Genomic DNA, 18,009 nt, shown 5'->3' on the forward strand with positions numbered 1-18,009 from the left:
GATTTATGTCCAGGATACTCCAATGCCCCAGAAAGTGCCCATTCTCCCCCTTTGAGCCACTGCCCACCAAAAGGTCTCTCTGCACGTCTCTGCGCCGTGCACATGTCCAAATTCTGTCCTTGTCCAAAACTTTTACAGTTTGGGTGGCGCTGTGCACCACGCGGTACTTGTGTCCCGAGTCGTTCGGATCAAAAGTTGTCATCAAGCATTTATGAATCTCACTTAATTGCAAGAGCTTTGATAAACAGTCTTGTTTCCCACTCAAACCTTAGGTTTGGAGAATATTTCAAAATCTGATGCCCAGAGAGGCTCAGATATCGATCGCGGAAATGCTCTGTTGACACCCCAGGTAGGATTAGGGTTAGGATTCACACACTACTTAGACAATTTTGAAGCTCAGCGCTGGATGTTTGGGCCAAAGTCAGGTTTAGGATGGGTAGTTTTGTAGTCCTATCTGAAATTTTTTTTTTCAGAAACTTTCTGGGGCCTGGGTGGCACAATTCACCATGTGGTACTTTTATCCCGAAACTGAGTCAGTCGGATCAAAAGTTGTCACCAAGCATTATTGAATCTCATTTAATTGCAAGAGATTTGATCAACGGTCTTGATTGTATCTTTAGGTTTGGGGAATATTTAGAAATCCTCTAATTTAAGTACAAGTGTATTATTAGTGGATCCCATAAGTCATTCTCTTGATTGCATTTATAAAGTTTATACTGCATATGTCATATACACTGTATCAATTAGACTACAAATATAAATTTGAAACTGTATCATGTTGCGATCTGTCAGACATTCATGCTTTATGAACTTTTGCCTGAAAGAGTGAAAGAGTGAGCTAATGTTACATTACATTCCCACTTGTGTTTGATCCCAACCAGAAATGGCTATATGAATAGTCAGAGTAGCAAATTTTCATTTTTGTGTATAAATAACTTAAAAGCCATAGGGTAAAAGGTGACCCAGATTTAGCAATAACTCAGTTTTGCAGAATGGAGATTTCCTGTTTGGCTATAATAGAAAAATGAATATGCTTTCTCCGTTAAAATACAAAAGACGAAAATAATGTGATGCAGCACATTCCACAACACACACACACACTTTACTAAGCTGTTTCTTTTATTGAGTTTTATATGAGATATTATAGACTTTATTTCATTTCAAACTGCCATACTGTGCCATCAACCTCTGCGACATCAACTGCAAGCAGCAGTAAAATATTATTTACCAAAACAACTAAACATGTTGCTCAGATTTTTAAATGTTAAATTAAAATTCACATAAAGAAAGACCACATGCTTAATACAGAATTGTGAAATCACTGTAATGTCCCCCAGGAACTATGTAATACAGCTGCAAGAGCAATAGGCTGTAAATCATTTGCATCTGATAAAATGCTTTTTAAGTAAATTATTATGGTACACAGTGCACCCTCCAACGTAGAAAGAGCAAATACATTACAACAATAACAATGATGCTAGTTTTGTGTGTTTAATATAAGCGCTTATTATTGTAGTACAGTAAATACTGTAGCAGTACTTTGTCGCTGTGCTCTCACCATTTGAACATTTGCAGTTGGAAAAAATTGGAAAACTAAAAGAACTTGTTCACATAATGGAGAGCAGATCCAGACATCTCTCAAGAAACAGTGCAATGAGATCTTTGGACCAATTAAGACCTTCCAAAGTGTCTAGATGGACCAAATTACCTCTACTCTTTTGTAATCATATTGCTACGTATGTTCAAAAGGTAGCTGGTACTGTATTTAACATACATACAATTATTTTCCAAATCAACATCTGTAAAAATCATCTTCATTATTTTTAAGAAGCTGTAAATAATATGGCTTTATAAAAGTAATTAAAAACATTTTTAAATATTTAACTGTGTTAGAGAGGTTCTTCACCCAAATCCAAAATGGAGGCCAAATGATTCCACCTCTTCATTATCATGGAAAGGGTGGAACATGGTCCGCCATGTTTTAAAACTCTACTATGTTCTATTTTAGAGAACTACAATTTTTTAAATTCCTTAGATTTGATTAAAAATCCAAAATGGTGGTAAAGTCGTTTAATCTGCCAGCAGAACTTTGACTCTGATGTAACGTCCCATAATTTTACAGTCTAGGGGGTTTGGCATTTCACAGCAATTTTAAAAGTGGCAGAGGCAAAAATAAAAAGGACTTGCCACAGTTCCCAAATATAACATTTAGTTTATGCACAGGTCTGAGGTGTTGTTGTACATTTCGGTAACACAGCAGTAAGTTAGCTGTCAACAGAAAGGAGACATTCAGGAAAAGAGAGGAAAATGAGTTAAGACACGGGCTCAGCCGACTGAAGACAGTTTTCACACCTCTTTAAAAATAGCATCTCTTAGAGTATGGTGAATTGAAGTCACAAGCCTAAATCATATTTAACCCTTGAATTGAATTATTTTATGTATAAGGCTCATCAGCCTGCTCACTGGAGAGCATCTCAAAGCCTTTGTTTTGAACTGTGAACATCAAGTTTATGAAAACAGAATGTGAATGTAAAAAAATGAAAATTGTGAAGTACTGCATATCTGGCAAAAATAGCAAGTCTTATTAATGTCTGAAGAGTGTAGGGAGAGGATTTGATTTTCATACTTCTCTTAAAGAATATGAACTAAATAAAGAAGTATGAAAGTATGTTAAGAGTACTTATCTTAACTCTGTAAACTACAAATACAAATTTAAAATGAGCCTTACATCACTATATAATTTTACAGTTATGGGGTCTGTCATTTCCTAAGAAAAATGAAATGACAAATCACAAATTTAAAAAATATAATCTAATTTACTTTTGGCATGGTTTTCAATTTTCCCCACTATCCAAAAACCAGAGGTACGAGATCAATGATCAATGAATTTAGAAGCAGTAGCACAGTGCTCTCGTTCAAAACAATTCATGCATTGCACTGCAAAAACACTGAAACAAAAGACAACCCAAATAATGAGAAACATGACACACATTGTTCTACACAGTTTATAAAAAAAAATATCTAAATACTTAAATCATTCATTACGAAACAAAACACTTAAATCAATTCAATTTGAATTTAAGAAACTCTCACCGAACAGGAAATTATAACATTTCACAATTTTAATTATGTTTGGCCAGCATGGGAATCTTGAAAGATTACCGTTTTGTAAAACTTAACATTAAACACCTACTGACCAACAAAACAGAATTTACTGTACATATTAGTGGTTTCCTTTCTGTCTCGATCATTTGTCTGATACATAAAATGAACGCATAACCAATAAAATGAGAGAGGCATTTTCAGTTTATACATTCTTCCAGTTTCCCTGTTTCATATGAGCCACTTCTCTCTTTCTTTAGTGAATCTTTCAGCCCATTTGCGGGTAATATCTAAATATATACTTGGTTTATGAGGCAGGTAGTCCTGATAAGTGTTCAGAGCAGATGTTTTTGGCACTGCTTTCTCGATTTGAGTTCCTTCATGCCACTCGTTAAAAGAAGTTATAGAAACAATATCTGTCCTTGCTTCCAAGGCAGCACTAAATGCTGTTTCGTAGTATTTTCCATTGATGCGGTGTCGTGTGTTGTGGAAGTTCCACGGTCTGATACTTGTGTCAATATAACCAGGCCCAACACTCGGAATGAACATCAGATTTTTGCTGTCACAGAACCTTTTTATGGATTTCCAATTACGATGTGATGAACCATAGGAGAATCCATTTGTGGCAAAATACGTGTACATGCCATCAAACCCAGCTGTCAAGATGCCTGTCTTGTGCTTCTCTTCCACAAGGAGACCAATAAAAATGCCGTCATATGGAGTGTTCCTGATGCTGTGTTGGCCTGTATCTTTGAGGAGACGTGCCCACATTTCAGGACTAATCAAATAGGAATCATAAACATAAAACAGTGGATGGAGCAACCCAGTGTTTGTTTTGTATCTGTAGAAAGCAGGGTGGTCACCATACCTGTGGAAAGAAACAGGTACACTTCACGTGCTAAGAAATAATCAAACTTAAACAAAAAAATGTAATTAAGGGCAGCCAAGTTTGCCTGCAATATGAATCACATGCAACCTATCTCATGAACCACACACATTTCCCTATTACATTAATCAGTCAGAAACTTGGAAACGAGAAACTGGTAGATCATACAGAAGGTCAGGACAATATTTTATTTCCCTGGCACTCCAATTCCCTGATTTTGCATCCCATAGAATACACCCACCCAAATACATTTAATTTACTACCCAAGCTAAAAAATAGAAACTCTGGCACCGATTCCACATCACTCAGATTGAAAGGAGTTCTTAGCTCATAGTCCACCGTTGGTAGATTTAAAAAATGAAAACTGCTGGCAAAATGATGAGTTTTGCTCTTTTGAAATGGACATACTGTAAGAATAAAAGACTAGTACACAATAAGTATAGTATATAATAATTATAATACATTTTTGCAGTAAACAGGCAGCTGAGAAGACCTTGATTGCAGTTCTCATACTGACAAAAATATTTTAAGAGTTAGAACAATGGATATTGTTTTCCCACATTTAAACTCCTAAAGGAGAAGTAGTTTTCAGAAGTCAGGCTTTTAAATGGGACTGCCCACAGCTGCACTGTAGCTCATCCACCATCAATTCTCTAAAGCTGTGGCTCTCCAGCAGGCAGTGGTTGTCATTATTTGCCATTATTTCCCTGCTGTGGGAAGAATGTGACCTGAGGTCTTTTACCCAGAGAGCACTCAATCCTGGACCCGAGACCCTGAGTGTGCGGATACCTAGGCGGAGTTCTGTTAACCCATAACCATAAACCAATAACAAACCTGACACCAGAGAGCATAACCCAAGGTTCTTTTAAACATAAACCTCATACGACAAAACACAACCACCCCGAGAACATACCCACCAACATATACCATAACCTTCACCTGTAACCAGATATAAACGATAACATTAGCCCGTAACAGTGTTGTATAACCACGTAGACAGATCTATCTCCCATTATTCCATAACCATTAACCACCAGGTGTTTTCTCTTTCATATACAACTAGATGTTTTTTAGAAAATAGCCCCCTTGGGGATTATTACTAACCATGTGTACTCCACTCCTTTCCCCAGGCAAGAGCCACTACTTCCCCCCAGCCTGAGGGCTTACCCACTATTGGATCCTCACAAACACTTACAGACTCCAAGCTCACGGTAACTCTCTTAGCTACCTCACTGCATAAAGTGGATTTACCCACTGAATGAGCATTTTTCCTTCTTGGTACCAGGTTACACAAAAGATGTTGCAGCTCTGTAATCCATCCAGAGAAGAGTACCTAGATACTGTACATTCAGGGCTTAAGGGAACAAACTTTTCAGCATTGAACAGAGAAGACTGAGGGGACAAGATACAAATATTCAAGGCATTAGAGATAAGATCACTTTATTGGCCATACACAATTTCTTGTGATAGGAATTTATCTTTATTCGCAGCTTGCTCTCCATGAGACACAGAGGCACATGGATGAGGCAAGAGAAGCTTCGAGCCAGAGTGCAGGGTCAGCCATTTATACAGCGCCCCTGAAGCAGTTGGGGTTAAGGGCCTTGCTCAGGAGCCCAACGGAGTAGGATTCCTCTGCCGGCCGCGGGATATGAACCGGCAACCTTCCAGCCACAGGTGCACATCCTTAGCCACAGAGACCCAAGTCAACCCTGTGGATTTCTTCAAAATAAAAACACTGAAGCATGAGGGGCAAGTGGAATCTATGTGGAACTAACTGCATTTAAAATAGAGAACAGGAGGATCTTCTTTACCCAAAGAAAAAGGGGAGTACGGAACAAACAACCCAACTATGTTGTTGAAGCCAATACCCTGGTTTCTTTCAAGAAATGCATACAGGAAATCCTTGGATCAAGTAACTAACTACTAACAGTCTAATGGACTGGATGGGTTGAATGGTCTCCTCTTATTTGTAAGCTTTCTTATGTTTTTACATCTTCTGAAAATCTAAATTTACTCTACTGGATGAACAGTGTATGTATATCTAGTGCTGCTAATGCTTGTTCAAAGATGTCTAACAACTTAAATAAGACCTACCTTTTCTAAATCTATATCAGCTATCCCTTAGAATTATATTTCCATACAGATGATCCTCTAGTTGAACTCTTATTATTGTTTCTATAACCTTACATGTAATAGAAGTAAGATTTATTGATCTACATTGACTTGGTACAGCTTAATCACCCATTTTTATTGACGGGAGCTACATAAGCAGTTTTCCAGTCAGTGGATATTACCCGTCTTGAGAGACTGCTGAGTTTGCACTCCAGAAAAACTGAATACCACCAGGACACAGAGATATGTTTGTCTTCTATGCTCATATTATTTAATATAGAACTAAAACATGTTGTTGATTTCTATCTCGGAAAACACCTAAGTGAAACATTCACTTAAAACATCGGACATTTTCCTTTCACAGTCTAGATGTTTTGTTATATTATCCCTGAGATTCTTTACTTTATCCTTTACATTTGTCTAAACAGCTAAACATTTTCTTTTGACCTTTCTTATATCCCTATCACTTGTATTTGGAACTCATTAAATAGATTTTTAACTAGTCCATTTTGTTTTTGATCATTTATAAAGTGCTCTATTTCTCCTTATATTTGTCTTAATTGATTGATTAAGCCATCTTGAATGTTTGAATAGATTAGACAACTATAAGCATTCCCTCAAGCTGGAACATTGACTGTCTGAAAAAAAAACTGCCATTACAGTTTCTTCTGCTGACATTCCCAAGTTTTCCCAGTTCAAATTAAAATTTCCAATGAAAACAACCCCTAACCTCATTATGCAAATTTGCATTACAATTTATATTATACAATATAGTATCAAAGATATTCTTAACATGTAAATCAAGATGGAATAAACAGTATATACTTTCTGCTATGTGGCTATATGCTTTGTGGCTGGGACTAAATTGTTTAATTTGATAACTGATGAGAGTTATCAACAGGGATATATACAGTAACTGAACTACAGCTAATGTAAAGTCACCAACAAGTGTGAATATGTTTGCAAAAGAGAAATTATGGTTGATGACTTTCTGCAAATGAATGTTTTATCACTTTTGCTATTTCCTGCACTTGTTATTTTTATTTTTGTATTCAATAAACGCTTCTATTTTAATAACTCTACAGTTATTTTATTACATGCCTCCTACGGTTGACTGCATTTGTTTGATTTGCATCTTATTTAGCTTTAAGCTATTGGTTACTAGTACTTTCTAGATTAAATGAAGTATTACATTGCTTGTTGCTGCTGACTTTCACTCAAGTGGACAGATTCATGTACATGTAACCCATTAGGGTGGGAGACAACATGTACCCATCATTTTAGAAAGCTGCAAACAAAAAGCTTTGCTTTGATCAATTAGAAAAATGAAAATACAGTTACTCTTAAGTAGTCTACTACAACTAACTCAGTTTTGGAATTAAGGAGCAAGTAATAGGTTTATTCCATGCTGAAAAGATAAGAGAAAAAACCTGAGTTTTCAACTGAGTGTTTTGTCTCTTCTCTCTTCAGCATGGAATAAACCTGTTACTTGTTCCTGTGCAGACTACGCACGCTGACGCAGATACCCACCTGAACTAGTTTGGGAATTATGTACCCATGACTACAAAGTCCAAATTAAATTAAATTGAAAACTCTTACATAATTAAAAAAGAACAAGAGGAAAGCAGACAAAAGGCACTCACTTCTCTACAATGTACTTAATGTTGTTGAACATGCTCAGGTCATCTCGTCCTTTATATGGCTCAATGTGAAAGGTGACCTGTGAAAACAGACATTACAAGCAGCAGGTACTGTAGATTGATTTCTGTTCAGGAATACAAACGTGTTAACAAGTACAAGTATTAAACTGAAGGGGAATGAAAAATATTTTTCTCTTCTCTTATTTCTCTGTACATTGTACTTACAAACCTACTACGATAGTATATGTAAACTGTAGAACACTGTGCCAAACAAAGTGTTTTAATACACTTTACATTGCTTTATTCCACTTATTGAAATAGGATAATTTTCAACCACTACAACCTAGTACATTTAGCAAATTGCTACAATGGCTAAAACCTTCATTTAGAAATTTGTTCAAAATGATCAAAGATAAAAATATACTCTCCTTTACAATCTTGCTTACATCCTACCCTTGAGCACACCGATAAAATGATAAACCTACAGTCTTGTAGAATTAACATTTAAGGAAAAAAGTAAAGAATGCAGATTTTAACTGTCTATGGATTTATTTTTAAATAGCAGGTTCATGAAGACATACCTTCACTTGATATTTATGAGCAATATCCATGATGAGAAGCACCAGATCATCAGTGGGCTCACCATTGTCATCCTTCATGCCAGGTGGATACCAAGACAGGGCCAGGACACCTATAAAATGTAAACTTTAGGATAAGGAGATACATACAATGTGGGGAGGTATCAGATTACAAAGCTTGGTAAAGGTAAAGGTAGGTTATTACTAACTTACCTTAAACCCTGTATTACTATGAACTTTAAACCCTGTAATCTTATTCCTTTTCCTTTCAAAATTCACCAAGTAGGACTGACTATATAACTTTGAGATTATATAGTTTGCCTGTGACAAAACAAATACATTATTAATTAAGCACCTACTCCGTGCCTTTAGTTGTATTTTAATATAAGTTAAATATAGGCATTTAGTAGTTTTCACCGTTGTTCTAGTCTATAGAAACAAAGGTTTTTCAGACGTTTTTCAGTACTGCTTTGTGTTTGATATGACAAATCAAATCAAAGTTTATTTATCAAATGCACAACAATACGGCGTGCAGCAGTAGTTGCTGGCAATGAAATTTCTTTTTCTGCGAGCTCACAAAAATTACAAGAATCACAAAAATCATAGAAATTCACAAAAACACAAAAATCACAAAATTTAGGTTACATTTTTTAAATTGAATAAAACTCAATGTGAATAGAGCTGTTATGTGTCCATGGTGTATGCAATATATACATGTAGTGCAGTTATGCTGAATATAGTGAGAATTGTGTGTCCATGTAGCCATTACAGGTGATTTGCTAAGGAGCTACAGGTTGGCTATTTTACAGTAACTATTAAAAACATAATCCACATGATTTTTTTAGCCTTTTTAGTTTTGTAATTCCAAGATTAATACGATGTGGACCATCAGGAAATAAGGAGAACAGCAAACCAGAACAGTTTGCACTTGACTGAAATGACATCCTACAAAAAAAAGAGACCATATTTCTGATGGGTGTAAAAATAAGTACTGGGGCTACAGGGTTCACAGACCATGACTTCAGAAACATAAGGGTTCTGGATCATTCAGGGATAGACAATGATCATTAATGCTAGAAAAAATGTATTGGTCATAGGTTGTATTTAAATAGTTTAGTTTTAATGTCATTTTTTACCTGGGTCACTGTTTGTATACTGATCATCAAACGAAACATGTCACAAATAAAAAAAGTTATTCTGCAACAGTTGTTTTGACATTTTACTCAATAAGGGTAAGACAGGTAAATTCACTATGCTGATCATCCACAGGACTGATAAACCGGGAGTCTACTGTGAGAGTGGACTAGAAGTCTGCTGGAAGTAACACAAACTATACAGTACATGTGCGACTCATACTTTGTGTCACATTGCAGATGCTGTCTTGTGGAATTCTGTCCCTTTCCTCTTGTATAGACTGGATAAGCGTGTGCTTATTCTCTATGTCCGATATCTCATCCTAGCTCATCCCACAAATGTTCTAAATGTCTCAAGGTTGGTAAGGAGGGCATTCTCAGCATAACTGTCAGACTTTTACCTAGTTACATGAACAGAATGAAGACAAGCGTTTTCCTACTGGAACTTTTTCACTTCAGGGTGAGCCTGCAGGAAGTGCAGCAAGTAAGGTTCCAGGACCTGATGAATGAAGTGCAATAGAGTCAGGCACACTTCACTAGAAATATGGCACAGATTGCCCAAACCATCACATCCCTAAGCATCGTATCCTGCACACCCACCAAGTCTATCAGAGTGGTCTACACAAAATCTTAATTCACCAACACACCACTAGCATTAACGTATATTTAACTACTCCATTTTACAGGACGATCCCTCCATCGGTACCCTTTTTTCCGACCGCCCAATCAGCTCTTTATCACCGACCACCCAATCTACGTAAACTTCTGGTTCACAGCTCCCTTGACCGCACTCAGCAATCATCCCCAGCAGGCACCTTCCCCTGCAACAGAACTCGCTGCATCACCTACAAATACATATCTAACAACACGCTCATTCAGGGCCACACAGGTCAATTCTGGATTACCCAGATGACATCCTGTACCTCCAGCAACCTTATTTACTGTATTTTCTGCAACAAAATGCCCAGCTATCTTTGCTGGGGAAACCGGACGGAGACTAGAAGACTGCTTCAGAGAACGTGTTCTGGCTGTGAAGATTAAAGACTTCTCCAAGCCCATAGTTTCTCATTTCACCTCAGATGGCTATGATCACACTGATCTCTCTGTTCTCAAAAAAGGGTTTCTCAACTCCCATAGCAAAAAGACAACAGAAACTAAACTCATCCTGAAACTAGGTTCACACCATCCCCCTTCTCTCAATGACCGACTTATTTTCGTGTAGTCTTCTCTATTCTCATGCAAGTTTTTTCTTCACCCCTCTCCACTTTCCACTTCCCGAGTAGCCTCTTTGCCCCTCCTGCCTCCTCCCCTCTCCCAGCTTTTGTTCTTCTGTGCTATTTAATCTTTGCTGTCTGCCCTGTCTTTCTCACACCTGAAGAAGGCTTCACAGCCGAAACAATGCATTTCCTTTTCTATTCATATTGATATTCATGATGGCACCAGACTTCTGTAAAGAGGACTAGTAAATGCTTATGGCTGACTACATCTTGTTACAATGAGCACTGTCATAAGATTTATTAAAATATCACTCTAGCATACATTTTGCTGAGTCTTCCTCATGTTACAAACTTTGAATTACTCCAAATTCACCTGTACAAAAGCATACAGACCAGGTGGAAACACCTGGTGCACACTCACAACAGGGTGTAGTTGTACATCCTGCTACTATTTGCATTAAAGGCAAAATGATGTACAAGCTGTCAGCCAGCACATCAGTAATATTTAAACTGGAAATAGGCAATAATCTTTTGTGAGAAACACAGAAAATAGAAAATTCCTAACATAATCCATTATGCTGCTTACAAGTCAAGTACAGCAGACTGCAGATTTCTTTCAAAGTCATATAATATAAAATGGTTTACAAAACTGATGCAGACTTCCCAAACTACATGCACATACATAATCATATCATCATTGAATAAAACTCTTAATGTGGCTCAGAAATCAAAACTTTAATCTGAAATCCTGTCACTACTTTTTTAAACATGAATAATATACACATCAATTATAAAACAACAGATAAAAAAACAACAAATCGACTAGAATAATCATGTAACTACATTAAGTTCCTAAACCAAGAACAAAGCAGAGACTTTTAAAGATCCAGAGATGGTTATCAAAATAGAAATTGACAGAAAATAAACTGTAGATATTCAGAACATCTGGAATATGCAGCAGCATTCACTTAGCTCACTTGTCTTCATTAATAAAACTGTGCAATGCGTCATTCTGTTTAAACCATCTGCTACTTCCTTTTCCCAGCATACCTGATCCTCATAATCTTTAGTGCTAAAATTAAAAAGGTGGTAACTTAATTTAAGTGATCCAACATTTCTTTAAGTAGTTGGATGCTTTAAGGTATTAATGGTTCAAATATAATAGTATACTGCTACTGTACATCAACACAAACTATCCTGAAGGCAATGTTGTACTGTCTGCACATCCTGTACATCCAAAACCCAGTGAAATTAAAAACAGCGGTATCACAGTGCCCTCTACTGAATTTAATTTAATTTCATGATATTTGTGCAGCATCAGCAACAAAAGGATACATACAAAATGAATGCAGTTTAGTACTATTCAAAATTATTCAAATTGCATTGAACAATCCAAAAAATGTAAATAAACGAATGGAAGAACATGATTGTGAACATAGTAAAGGTCTTTATATGTAAGACATCATGGGCCATGCAGAATACAAGGTAAATCTGGAGAATGACAATGGTTGTCACCTCTGTATTTCTCAGTGTCATCTTTCCACAGTCTGTGAAAACAGCAAACACAAAATGTTGGAGGAAGCACTTCTTGAATATGGACATTTGTATTTTAACATCAAAGAACATAGTAATGCTAGAACACCAAAAGACTATTCTTGCGGATTGATTTTTGTTCTCTTTTCAACAAACTACAAAACCCCTTTATTCATCTCAGCAGGGTCTGGGAACATGAAACAGCACAATAAACCCCTCCTGTCTGCTCTGGGAGCTGACAAGAGCCTGCATTCACAGAAACACATGGTAGAGGGAAATAACTTGTATTGCTGTGCACAGAAAAGTATCAATTCAGGCTCAGAAGCTTTTACAATGTCATAAAACTGAATTACACCACATAAAGTAAATGGAGACAGGTAAAACAAAATACAGAAAAAGCCTGCTGTTGTTCTTAACATTTACATTCAAGAGGTAAGCTATGATTGCAGCAAAATACCAAAACTATTTAAATTGAACAGGTTAAATAACAGTAAAACCCACGCAGTTCTTTCATATCCTCTGATGGCCTTGATCAAGGCATCACGAAAAGGTGTTTTAACATGTTTTTCAGGACCTTTTGAATTAATCAACCAGTAAAGACACCTGGCCATGTGTAAGCTGAGCTCTCAGCTCACAGGTTTGAGTCTAGGCTATGTCACAGCCGACGGGGATTCCCCCAAGTGGAGGCAGGAATAGAGTAGGGTGGGATGTGTTGGGAAAGTCTCTATGGGTCTCTTCAGTGACTCCTGTGGCGTTCTGTTGATGTCATGTTCAAAGACCACCAAATGGGAGTAGACTGTTCGCACTTCCTCTCTCCTGTGTGCGGTTGTGGGGTTTGTAGCTATATACTAAGATATAAAAAAACACACCGCACTGGGTATTTTAAATGAAGTTGATATAGCAAAAAATAACAGGCAATTCTATTTAAAAAAAGGTTAGTGGATTGCAAGCCTGTCAGTTTTAACCATCCCCGTAAATGCAGTACAAACGTTTAAGAACTAAGAAGGGAAATCTTACCTACTGCTGCTGTTCTAAGTTGGAGCACATGTGCTTCAATAACAGAAGGATCTCTAGAACTGTAGGCACCTAGTTCAGGGTAGAAGTTGGACCCAATGTCATCTGGAGGACTGTGTCTTCCTCTTGGAAAACTGGATGCTACTTTGGAGTCCCAGTGGGGCAGAAGTGGGTGATCCCAATGAATATATTTGCCATCAAACTGTGGATTGCCATACCAGTTATAATAGAACACATGGAGATTGTAATTTGGTACAGGTAAATCTTCGGGTTTGGCTTCAAAATGCATGCCACCTCTTGCTGTATTTTTATGGATATTAGTTGAACCACCTCTTGTAGCTGCAGTGTCTTCTTGAATGTGTATTTGAGTTTTGCCGCTTTCTAATCTACTAAGCTGTGGAAAAAGTCCAAGTCCAAAAGGGTTCCCAAAGCTAGTACCTTCTGGCCTCAAGGATTTCAGAAAAATCATTATTAAAAATGTACACAAGATTAAACCAATCAATGTAATACATGTCTTTCTTCGAAACCTTGCCATTTTTCAGTAATATTGCAAAACAAAAAACTATTTTAGTGTAAATGAAGACTTTTACATTTTATTGCAGTCAGGCATTAAGTATAGCAATTTAATATGACAATTTTACTTCCCCTCTTCTTTTTTGCTGGAACGATGACACACATTTCTTCAAACTCACAGATGTCCTGTTGACAACAACAACAAAAAAACAGATTTAGTTTCCATTGCAGAGACAAGTGGGAGGAAGAGAAAGACAAGACACAGAGAAATCAGTGCTAGAAGCTCAAACAAAGCTGTTTAATTATTCCCAAGACAAAAAGTGTTTGGGCAATCAAAAAAAAACTTAAACCACAAAGAAACTGATTCCTTCCAATCTCAATTGATAAAAGGGTAGAAATGTATCCATTAGAGCTTTAGCCTTTTACAACAAAACTTTACATAACGTGTAGACAATTATGACATTTGTGATAAACCTGTGTAAAAAATATTACTAGTCTGCATATCCGTTTGGAATGGAAATGGCAATGCTGTCCTGCTGGGCTTCAGTTTCTTTCTGTCCTCATACAAGCCCTCTTGTATGCTGCTGTCAGAGCGAGGATGTTCACTATTTACTGCATTTGACCCATTGTGTATATATATTGCGCATGTCGTGTGGCTTGTTACCTTGCAGTGGGAAAGTATAAGAAGCCAGACAGCTTTAAAAAAAATGGGAAAAAAGAGACCTTGAGGTACTCTTCACAGACTTTGAAAGAAACCTGTTTTATGTCCCTGTGCCCTTCAGGTGTCTTTTTAATAAAGACCCGTAATATACAGTGCAGTCCAAAAGTATTTGGACAGTGACACAATTTTTGTTGTTTTGGCTCTGTCCTCCAACACATTGGATTTGAAATGAAACAATGACTATGAGGCTAAAGTGTCGAATGTCAGCTTTAATGCAAGGGTATTTAAATCTATATTGGGCGAACCATATAGGAATCAGAGCCGTTTTTATACATAGTCTTCCCATTTTAAGGGACCAAAAGTAATTGGACAATTGACTGCTCAGTTTTTCTTGGCCAGCTGTGCGTCATTGCACGGTTAGTTCATTAACAAGAGAGCTAACAAAAGGTCTAGAGTTGATTCTAGATGTGGCATTTGCTTCTGGAGTCTGTTGCTGTTGTCTCTCAACATGAGGACCAAAGAAGTGTCAATAACAGTAAACCGGGCCATCATGAGGCTGAAAAAGCTGAATAAATCAAACAGAGACATAGCCAAAACATTAAGTGTGTCTAAATCAACTGTTTGGCACATGGTTAAGAAGCAAGAATGCACTGGTGAGCTTAGCAATAGCAAACGACCTGGTAGACCACAGTAGTGGATGACCGAACAATACTTTCAATCATGAAGATAAAAACCTTTTTCGACTGTTGAACAGATCAAGAACACTCTTCAGGATGCAGGCATGGATGTGTCAAAGACTACCATGAAAAGAAGAATACACCAGCATAACCTCAGAGGGTTCACCACCAGATGCAAATCACTGGTAAGCCTTGAGAACAGAAAGGCCAGGTTAGAGTTTGCTAAAAAGTACATATAAAAGCCTGTAGAGTTCTGGGACATATGGACAAATGAGACGAAGGTTAACCTGTACCAGAGTGATGGAAAGAGGAAAGTGTGGAGAAAAAAAGATACTGCTCATGATAAAAAAGCATACAGTACCACCTCATCTGTGAAACATGGTGGAGTTGGTGTCATGGTTTGGGCATGTATGGCTGCCAGTGGAACTGGCTCACTTGTCCTCATTGATGATGTGACTGCCGAAGGCAGCAGCAGGATGAATCCTGAAGTGTACAGAAGCATCTTATCTGCTCAGATCAAATAAAATGCCTCAAACTCACTGGACGGTGCTTCACCTTGCAGCAGGACAATGACCCCAAACATACTGCTAAAGCAACTATGGAGTTTTTCAGGGCCAAAAAGTGGAATGTTCTTGACGGGCCAAGTCAATCACCGGACCTGAATCCCATTGAGAATGCATTTCACTAACTGAAGACAAGACTGAAGACAAGCAAAAAGTCCTCGAAACAAGCAGAAACTGAACATGGCTGAATTGCAGGCCTGACAGAGCATCACCAGGAAAGATACCCAGTGTCTGGTGATGTCTATGGGTCGCAAACGTCAGGCAGTCATCGACTGCAAAGTATTTGCAACCATGGACTACACATGACAATTTTATTTAAGATTCTGTTAATGTTTCCAGTTACTTATGGTCTCCTGAAATGTGGGGACCACAGTATATATAAAAAGGGTTGTGATTCCCATATGCTTCACCCAATATAGACGTAAATACCCTCGAATTAAAGCCGACATTCTGCACTTTGGCCTCATAGTCATTATTTCATTGCAAATCCAACGTGCTGGAGTACAGAGCCAAAACAACACAAACTGTGTCACTGCCCAAATACATACGGACTGCAATGTAAATTAACTACGCATGCCAGAGTTAGAGGGGGTAACAATAAGAACATAAGAAAGGATACAAATGAGAAGAGGCCCTTCAGCCTGCCTGGCCCATTTGTTAGTTTTTAATTCATCCAAGGATCTCATCCCTCTGTTTTTATAATGAAAGCAGGGTCTTAGATTCAACAGCTTTCTCCTGGTAACTTCTCACATTCCCCTAATCATTTAGGTTGTTCTGTTCTCAGTATTAAAGGCACATCCACACATTTTCCTCTTAAGCCCTCCCATTCATATATCACTGATCATTCAGAAGAAATGTGCTTGGTTGACGTAGTCAATGCTATTGAGGATTGTGAAGGTTTTTGATTTTTTTAATACCAGTTCCCTTCATAGTGTTTTCTGGACAAGACTAAAGAAGCTCAATTCGTGAGCCTATTTGTGTATGACATACCCTTACACCACAGAACAGGTGTCCAGACTGAATTGGGGTTGGACGCAGTGAATAGAATTAAATAACCTTTCCACCTTTGCCCATTCAGTTCTCACTAATAAAGCAGTTTAGAGCTTAAGCAGCGGTCAAATTAACTTGATTATATCATAATCACAAAGGATTTATTAAAAAAACCATAACATTCTATTTTGCTCTAGAAATAAACCAGCATAAATAGACCAATAAGCTTCTTATGATGCAGTATATATTTATACCCGAGTGCAGTAATACAATTTTGTAAACCAGGCTAATTAATTTTTAATTCAAATTTCAATGACTAGCTGCTTGCATTATAAGAACTAATTGCAGAGAAAAACACTAATTGCTGTAAATCAGATTTGATAAAATCTATAAGACAGTATAATATACAGAGGTAACATGAGTGTTTGATAAAATACACATGGTTGTTAAAACATGCTCAAATTGTTTCTCATCCTCGCGGCACCAGAAAGGTCATCAAAATATCCCCCTTATAAGCATATTGGAAAGTATTTTATTTTGAAAGTACAACATGTATTCAAATTAGCATATTTTTTCAGTGTTAATTCCTCCAATAGTATGTACAATATGGAAAATTATTTAAACAATAAAAACAATGTATATTATACATTATGATTTAATATATACACATTATGCAATTTATTACTACATAGTAGTAGTTACTATGGGCATTGCCGACTTGCAATGTGAAACTATCAAACACAAGATCACAAGTTCCTTCTACTCTTGTTTAGCATTGCTGAGATGTCCGGGGATGACACACTCCACCGGAAACATAACCGCATGTGAACAGTGCGGCTCAATCATATATTTGCAGACACAGAGGGTAAAGAGACCGCGGCCACAGAGAACAGCGCATGTACAGTACAGTACTGTGCTACTGTATATCTGCTGCAAACCTGCTGGCAAAACGAGCTCGTTTAACTTTCTTACAACTACACATACTGCAAGACGCGCTCAGACCGCAAAATCGTACGTAAGGTTAACTCAACCACTTCTCGCAATAAAATCACTTTTCAGTACATATACGCTATAATGGATACATATGCCAAGTCCCTGAAACAGACCTAACGCACGGTTTCAGTACCTTTCACAAACAGGAATCCAAACAGCCCCACAGCAGCACCTGCGTGATGTTCACGTTTAGGGAGGGGAATACTTCTCTACCCGCCCCACTTGCTTTTGCGATGTCGGGAAATGCAGTTCAGTCAGAGCCGGGCTACCCTGCACATCCTGCACAAAGCAACTACAACAACCAGACCCCAGCGCGAAAACAGCGCAGCGGCAAAGCGTCGTGCTAAAGGGCGATTGTCAAGTACCCACACTGTGTTTAATGTGTTGGAAGTGAGGC

The 18,009-nt window shown here is 37.6% G+C and overlaps 1 protein-coding gene across 3 annotated transcripts; it reads right to left on the reverse strand.

Moving 5' to 3' along the window:
- Positions 1–1,101: 1,101 nt before the first annotated feature.
- manea (mannosidase, endo-alpha) lies at positions 1,102–17,855 on the reverse strand. Of its 3 annotated transcripts, XM_006626227.3 has the most exons (5): positions 17,746–17,855; positions 13,219–13,914; positions 8,322–8,431; positions 7,744–7,820; positions 1,102–3,970 (listed from the first exon to the last, which is right to left on the reverse strand). In XM_006626227.3, the coding sequence occupies exons 2-5, from the start codon at positions 13,748–13,750 to the stop codon at positions 3,334–3,336; spliced, it is 1,356 nt and encodes a 451-aa protein (XP_006626290.3). In that variant the 5' UTR covers positions 13,751–13,914; positions 17,746–17,855; the 3' UTR covers positions 1,102–3,333. The 3 variants fall into 3 exon arrangements, with proteins under 3 accessions (XP_006626290.3, XP_069052440.1, XP_015210622.2); XM_069196339.1 differs by lacking the exons at positions 13,219–13,914; positions 17,746–17,855 and adding an exon at positions 9,853–9,940; XM_015355136.2 differs by lacking the exons at positions 13,219–13,914; positions 17,746–17,855 and adding an exon at positions 8,532–8,619.
- Between the last annotated feature and the right edge of the window lie 154 nt (positions 17,856–18,009).

This window comes from Lepisosteus oculatus, chromosome 2 (assembly GCF_040954835.1).
Source record: "Lepisosteus oculatus isolate fLepOcu1 chromosome 2, fLepOcu1.hap2, whole genome shotgun sequence".
Lineage (NCBI taxonomy): Eukaryota > Metazoa > Chordata > Actinopteri > Semionotiformes > Lepisosteidae > Lepisosteus > Lepisosteus oculatus.